At 50.5% G+C, this 7,191-nt stretch overlaps 1 protein-coding gene across 3 annotated transcripts in view; it reads right to left on the bottom strand.

Moving 5' to 3' along the window:
- Window positions 1-3,001: 3,001 nt before the first annotated feature.
- The window catches only part of LOC145362284 (RAC-beta serine/threonine-protein kinase), a 109,343-nt gene continuing 105,153 nt past the window's right edge, over window positions 3,002-7,191 (bottom strand). For all 3 annotated transcript variants that reach the window (XM_080218372.1, XM_080218371.1, XM_080218373.1), the window contains 3 exons: window positions 5,208-5,295; window positions 4,638-4,740; window positions 3,002-3,811 (listed from right to left, as the gene is read on the bottom strand). In XM_080218372.1, the coding sequence (XP_080074498.1) occupies window positions 3,732-3,811; window positions 4,638-4,740; window positions 5,208-5,295 (271 nt within the window). In that variant the 3' untranslated portion in view covers window positions 3,002-3,731. The remainder of the gene's footprint in view (window positions 3,812-4,637; window positions 4,741-5,207; window positions 5,296-7,191) is intronic.

Below are 7,191 nucleotides of genomic sequence, written 5' to 3'. Positions count from 1 at the left end.
ACATTGTACAATCCCCACACAGGGACTAACCTGCTGTTCGTTAATATCTTCACATAATCACACTCCCCACATCCCTCCCCCTATCCCAGCAGCTCCCGGGGTACAGCCCACAGCCAACTCTCCACCTGAGACACAAATGCATAGCAAAACTCGGAAGCACTCTGAAATGGCCACTCTGCCCTAACTTTCACTGCCCAGCTGGCATTTTTGGGGACAGGGCATTCTCTTTCCCGGCGACTCCTGGTGGAATCTGGTGCCAAAATTGGTCCACTGATTCCCAGGAACTCAAGACAGCTCCAGAGGGCCCGGACTCAACCCACCAACTCCCAATCTTGCGCCTCGGGCTCTCGATCACAAAACTGGCACAAATTCCCTGTGAAAAACGGACTTTTGCCTCTGGCTCAACGAAGCAACCACAACCGAAGCGGACGCGGACTCCGACTGACCCTCAACCCACAGTCGCGGAGCTGCGGAAGGGATTAACATCTCCGCAAAGCGGCCTTCAATGTGAGAGTTATGGGGTTCCTTTTGTACATGGGTTAACAAACAGCTCATGACGCTGTTCAAAGGCTCTTGTTGACATCTTAACTTATTTTCTGAGCCAAGCTTATGGGAAGACATTGATTAAAACTCTGCTGGGTGGGGAGGGGCGCGGGGGAAGCTGGATGCTGCACTTTTGGCTGCCAGACGTCAAGCGGGACGGGGAGCCCGTGCAAATGTCAGAAATGCTAGTTATTAATTATCTTCGCAAAGCGACAGGATAGTTTTTAAAAAGGTGTATTTAACTCAAGGAATTTGATGTCATTTAAATGTTGCCACTGAGTTAAAATTACTTCAAGACTCAGAGTAAGTAGTCTCACAACACCAGCTTAAAGTCCAACGGGTTTATTTGGAATCAAGAGCTTTTGGAGCTCTGCTCTTTCACCACTTCCAAATAAACCTGTTGGACTTTTAACCTGGTGCTGTGAAGACTTCTTACTGTGCCCACCCCAGTCCAAGACCAGCATCTCCACCTCAAGAACTCAAGAGGTCAGAGCTCTCCGGGCAAAGTGGAGGAAGAAAGGACAGCTAATGAACTCTCCCGACATTAACAGGCGGCCATCGAGGGGGTTATAGCGATTGCTGTGGCGCAATGGTTGGATTATCACATTCACAAATACTTGCAGGAGGGATTTTCGTGGAGGAACTGTGTTTAGTCATGCACACTGTGGCAATGTCGGGGACTCCTGTCTATATTTGGGAGGGATTGAAGGCAGCTGGTCTCAATGGCCATTCTGATAAGAAAACCCTAAACAAAGGAAAGAGGTAAAGCCAGTGACTTCAGGCCAAAGAACGCACTGATGTCAATAGCTAGACGCTCACTGGGGCTAAGCAAGGGGACCATAGTAGTCATGATGTGGAGATGCCGGCGTTGGACTGGGGTAAACACCGTAAGAAGTCTGACAACACCAGGTTTAAGTCCAACCAATTTACTTGATAGCAAACTCACAAGCTTTCACCTGACAAAGGGACAAACCCCGAAAGCTTGTGAGTTTACTATCAAATAAATTGGTTGGACTTAAACCTGGTGTTGTCAGACTTCTTGCTAAGCAAGGGGGATACAGCAATGGGGCTCAGCACAGAGTGGGCAAACTGCTCTTGTCTGGCTCACTGACCACCAATCTGAAATTTAAATCCAAACATCTAGCTCACTGCCGGAGATGCTTATTGTTGCACTAAGGAAGCCGTGCTGTGTTAATGCACGGTGAAATATACTGAGTTGTTGAGTAACGTGCAAGCAGGTGAACCAGCCTGCCTTCTGGGACAATTTGAATGCGCACGAGAGAGAGACACGCACGTGCGAGGAGGGGGTGCTTAAACGGCAGGTCTTCACCACTGTGACATCCTGGTTCACACACTGCATTGTGACTAACTCAAAGATAAAGAATGGATCTTACCAGAAGGCAGGGTGGGATGGGGCGGCTGGCGGTGTACGACTAACAGAAGGGACCTGTGGTCAGCCCGAGCGTGGAGCTGAAACCTGTAACAGTTAGAATAGAGGTGGGCTGTATGGTATGGGATGGATAGCTTTACATTCCGAGAGGGGAATGAGCTGCTCGACCACAGGAGCAGTCGGGGAGCCACTCACTGCAGTCAAGGTGGGCACAGGCCAATCTGGAGACCTGGCAGGTGTTTGGATGAAGACTGCAGTGAGGAGACAGACGGTTCCCTGGCCTCCACGGCACACAGGCTGTGATTACCGTAAGATCCTCACAGCATTTAGAACCACTGATGCTCAAGCACACTGGTACTTGGCACAGAGTAGTCCATATACGCAAGATACCATCACCACTCCTCCTCCCCCTTCCCAATATCCAGCAGACACCCAAGAGCCTACAAGCAGTACGAAAGGTTGTCAGAGGGTTAACACTGATGTTTTTAAAAATTTGGATGACAATCAATCAAGCTTGGTTCACACTGGCATCAGCAGAAAATGCAGAATTTTCATAACGGATTGGGAAAAATGAACCAGGTTCACCTGTTAGCCTCACCAGAACAGTGAAGCTGCAGTAAAATACTATTTTCTCCTCTCCAGTCTCTTACATCCTCTATTTATCTCAGCAGGGGGTTGACTTCTACTCTGGGCAAGCTAGCTCACTGACTCAGACATGCGGGTTGCTTGGAAAAGCTTCCCACGAACAGGATGGAAACATTTAACAGCACAAACGGAACATTCAGCCGATACAACCCATGCAATCAGCTGAGGAGGATGCAAGCCTGACCCAGCCTCTCTCCCCTCTATCCGTTCCGCAAACGAGATTTGGCTGCAGGCTGCAACAGGGAGAGAAGCAACCGGCCCAAAAGCCAGAGTCTGACCGTTAACCTCCACTGACAGAAATAAACAGTAATGCCTGGGGTCCAGCTCTCCTATCCCATCTCCCAACCACAACCCCCCCACAGGTCCTCCTCACCCCACCCCACCGCCCCCACCGCACCCCCCCTCCCCCCCCGCCAACGGCCCTACAACACTCCAATGTAGTGCCGGCAAATAACGAATCTTCATATTTGTTCCGGCCAATGTTTTGTGTGCGTATGTGTTCGCAAGAGTGGGTTCAGTGTGCATTTGTCAGTACGCCCACCTGTCAGTACGCCCAGTGTGTGCACGCTTGTCGGCACGCCCGGTGTGTGGCTGCATGTGTCTGTGTACCCAGTGGGGGTTTGCACGTGTTGGTATGCCTGGTGTGTGTGTGCACTCGTGTCGGGGGTTTGCCAATGCCCAAATGGAGGTGTGCGTGCACATGCGCGTATGTGCGTGTATATGTGTGCACGCGTGTCTCCGGTAGATGATATGTTAAAACGATTCCCCTCTCGGCAAAGCGAAGCGTTTGAACGGTGAGGTGAGGTGGAGCGGCCTCGGCTCTGCATGGATAGCACGGGGTGAGTGAAGGGTGGTGGCCCTCGCTATACAGATGTCTCCTTAAAATACGCACAAACATCCCAGAAGCTTGGCTCTTGTGGCAGTGCAACAGTCACTGCGAGTTTGCTGTTGTCAACTATGTACATATATAAAAAAAACACAACTTCTAGAAAGAAAGTGAACCGGTAGTGAATTTCTGTACAGCGGAGCCTGCGGTTCCTGGGACTCCGTGCTGAAGGCCAGCGAGGGAAAAGATGGCGTTTTGGGATGTGGAATTGCCTTCTCCGGAGAAAGTCCTGGGAGGGTTTTTTTTTTAATTACAAGTTCGCAGGGGTTATTCTCGCACACTCGCCGAGTAGGAGAACTGGGGGAAGTGTGATTTCTGATCGCTCTCCATCAGGTCCAAGTTGTCAACTAGGAAGGAAGGAAGGAAAAAGACAGTGACGGTAAGATGGAAAGCTCGAGCGGGCACGCGGAGGGTGGGGCGGTTATCGCCAGAACCTCACGCAACTACACACCCAAAGTCGGTCAGGGACCGACCAGCAAATGCATCACTGCTGGATATGATCCGGGATACTTGTGCCATTGGCTGCAAGCTCGAAATAAACGGGACTCTAAATTCAGCACCTGCCCTCAGGACCACTCCTCGAAGTCAACCCGACCAACTTCAGCTTCGAATCAGAGAATTGTTTCAGTGCAGAAGGCCTCATCGTCTCTGCGCTGCTTCTCTGAACGAGCAACTCGCCTACTTCCGCCCTCCCCGTAACCCGGATCATTTTTCCTTTCCAGTCCCTTGGGCGGCACAGTGGTCAGCTCTGCCGCTCCGGGTTCGATTCCCGGCTGGGGTCACTGTCTGTGCGGAGTCTGCACGCTCTCCCCATGACTGCATGGGTTTGCTCCGGTTTCCTCCCACAGTCCGAAAGACGTGCTGGTTAGGGTGCACTGGCCGCGCTAAGCTCTCCCTCAGTGTACCCAAACAGACGCCAGAGTTTGGCGACTAAGGGATTTTTCACAGTAACTTCATTGCAGGCTACAAGAAATTTCAAAGGGTTGTGAACGTAGCCCAATCTATCACGCAAACCAGCCTCCCATCCATTGATTCTGTCAACACTTCCTGCTGCCTCGGGAAAAGCAGCCAGCGTAACCGAGGACCCCACACACCCCAGACGTCCAAAAGCGGAACGCTTTAAATGGTTTAGTGCTTAATCGCCGGATCTGTTAATGGGGGTTTAATACTCACATTTATCTGGTGGGGTGACTGTTATCGTCTCAGCTGTGAACTCATCGTCAAAGTATCGTGTGTCTGTCTCAGAGGATACTTGGGGCTTGAATGGGGGAACGAGCTGTTGTACAGAGAGAGACAGGATGGAGGACAGTGGAATTAGTCAAGTACAAGTGCAATCAACATCCAAACCTGGGTTCAAAAGCTGCAGATGGTCAGATTAAAGCTCCAGGCTGGGTAACACCAACCCGCTAATACCTCGCCCGCACTGTAGCACGTTGGCAGCCACCCCACACCGCAGGTGGCACATGGTTTGCACGGAGCCCAATAAATCACACCCTTACCCCAACCACATCATCTCAGAGCAAACTCACATTCCCCACACCACATCCTTCCCCCTCCCTCTGTACAAGGGGTGGAGGCTGCCTGCGCCACTGCACCCATCCAACATGGCACCCACCCTCGTTGGCATCTCCAAGTGGCATTCACCTACACCCTGGGTAGTGGGCACACATGCACGGAGAGGAGATGGCCTAGTGGTATTATCACTAGGCTATTATTACAGAAACTCAGCCAATGTTCACTCACCCGCTTCTCCACCACGTCCTGCCAGTTAACTGGGACAAAGAATTTGTGGTGCATGACTTCCTTTGCGTCGTCCGGACCACCACCCAACCTGGAGGGGAGAGCAGAAGTGAATAAATCACTGACTATCCAAGCCTCAGCAAGCTCCCCTCACCCTCCAGCCTGCATCAGCTCCCGAAAACTCAATGGGGCCATTTCAGAATCCCCATCTCAGCTGTTACATCCATCTTCCCACTGGATCGCACCTTCTGGTCTCCGCAACCTGTTTCAGTTTGGCTTTTGCTGTGTATCTCTGCGCTGAACAGTTACCATTACATTTCCTCCCTCTTGCCTTCCCACTGTCCACCTCAGCCTCACCCTCAGTCATACAAAACCAGAACATCTCCTGAGCCAATCTCTGCCACTTGAAGTTTTTAGGTGTCTAGTCCACTAACAACCTATCCTGGTCCCTCTACACCAACGCTACAGTTAAGAAAGCCCACCAATGCCTCTACTTTCTCAGAAGACCAAGGAAATCTAGCATGTGTGCTACGAGTCTTGTCAATTTTTACAGGTGCAGCACAGAAAGCATCCTTTCCAGGTGTATCACAGCTTGGTGTGGCTCCTGCTCTGCCCAAGACTGCAAGAAACTACAAAAGATTGTGTGGGAAGCTCAGTCCATCACCCAAACCAGCCTCCCATCCATTGACTCTGTCTACACTTCTCGCTGCCTCTGCAAAGCCGCCAGCTTAATTAAGGACCCCACGCACCCCAGACATTCTCTCTTCCACCTTGTTCCGTTGGGATAAAGATACAAAACGTCTGAGATCACATACCAACTGACTTGAGAACAGCTTCTTCCCTGCTGCCTTCAGGCTTTTGAACGGTCCTATCATATATTACGTTAATCTTTCTCTTCACCCTAGCTATGACTGTAACACTACATTCTGCGCTCTCGTTTCTTCTCTATGAACAGTATGCTTTGTCTGTATAGCGCACAAGGAACAATACTTTTCACTGTGTGTTAATACACGTGGCAATAATAAATCAAATCACTACAACCTCTGTCTTCAACAGTCTTCTCAATAACTTCTTGTTTCTGGTCACCACCCTGAACCTCTCTCCCAGTTCAGCAGCTGCATCTCAGATGCTCCAATATTTTGAAAGGCCCTGGCCGAGGGCAAAGCATTGTTGACAGCGGAGCTTCCCAGCAGAGCTGCTGCAACCATCCAACACTACAACCCGCGTCACCCATTCCCCCACACCTCTCTGCAGGTTACCCCCTCCAAGCAACACACCATCCTGACTTGGAAATATATCGGCCGTTCCTTCACTGTCGCTGGGTCAAAAACCTGGCACTAACAGCACTGTGGGTGTACCTACACCACGTTTCACTGCAGAGGGTTCAAGGGCGGCAGCTCACCCCCCCACCTTCTCAAGGGGCAATTAGGGATGGGCAACAAACGCTGAGCTTAGCCAGCCGTCCTGTGAAAGAATGAAAAGGCAGCATAGACGTCAAACACCAACCCTCAAGAGAGGCAGTAAAATACGAACGGGGAGCGATGCAGTGTGCTGGGGACCTTTGACCTATACTTCACTAACACAGGGTGGGGATGGTTAACCTCGCCTCATGTCTGGTTCTGCTGTAGACGGATTTATTGGCTACTGTATTGCCATCACAGCATTGCAACCACCTAGAAAGTGAATTCGATAGGGTCTTTTAAGAGACTTTTGGATAAGTACATGGGACTTAGTAAGATAGGGGGTTATAGGTAAGCCTAGTAGGTAGGGACATGTTTAGTGCAACTTGTGGGCCAAAGGGCCTGTTTGTGCTGTAGTTTTTCAACGTTCTAGAAAGTGAATTGGACGCGAGTTTCCTCATTTTGCCCCTAAAATGTTAATATTCCCACGTTAACAATAACCTTTTTACAGCGTGTTTACAGACTGGAACTCAACCCGCACTTCTCATTTGCTGAGCAGAGGTGGTTTGCCCATTGTCCAAATGGCA

This window comes from Carcharhinus amblyrhynchos, unplaced genomic scaffold (genome assembly GCF_965287045.1).
Source record: "Carcharhinus amblyrhynchos unplaced genomic scaffold, sCarAmb.v2.hapA scaffold_37, whole genome shotgun sequence".
Taxonomy (NCBI): domain Eukaryota; kingdom Metazoa; phylum Chordata; class Chondrichthyes; order Carcharhiniformes; family Carcharhinidae; genus Carcharhinus; species Carcharhinus amblyrhynchos.
The sequence above is the reverse complement of the archived record's forward strand: the minus strand, read 5'-3'. Positions and strand labels throughout refer to the sequence as shown.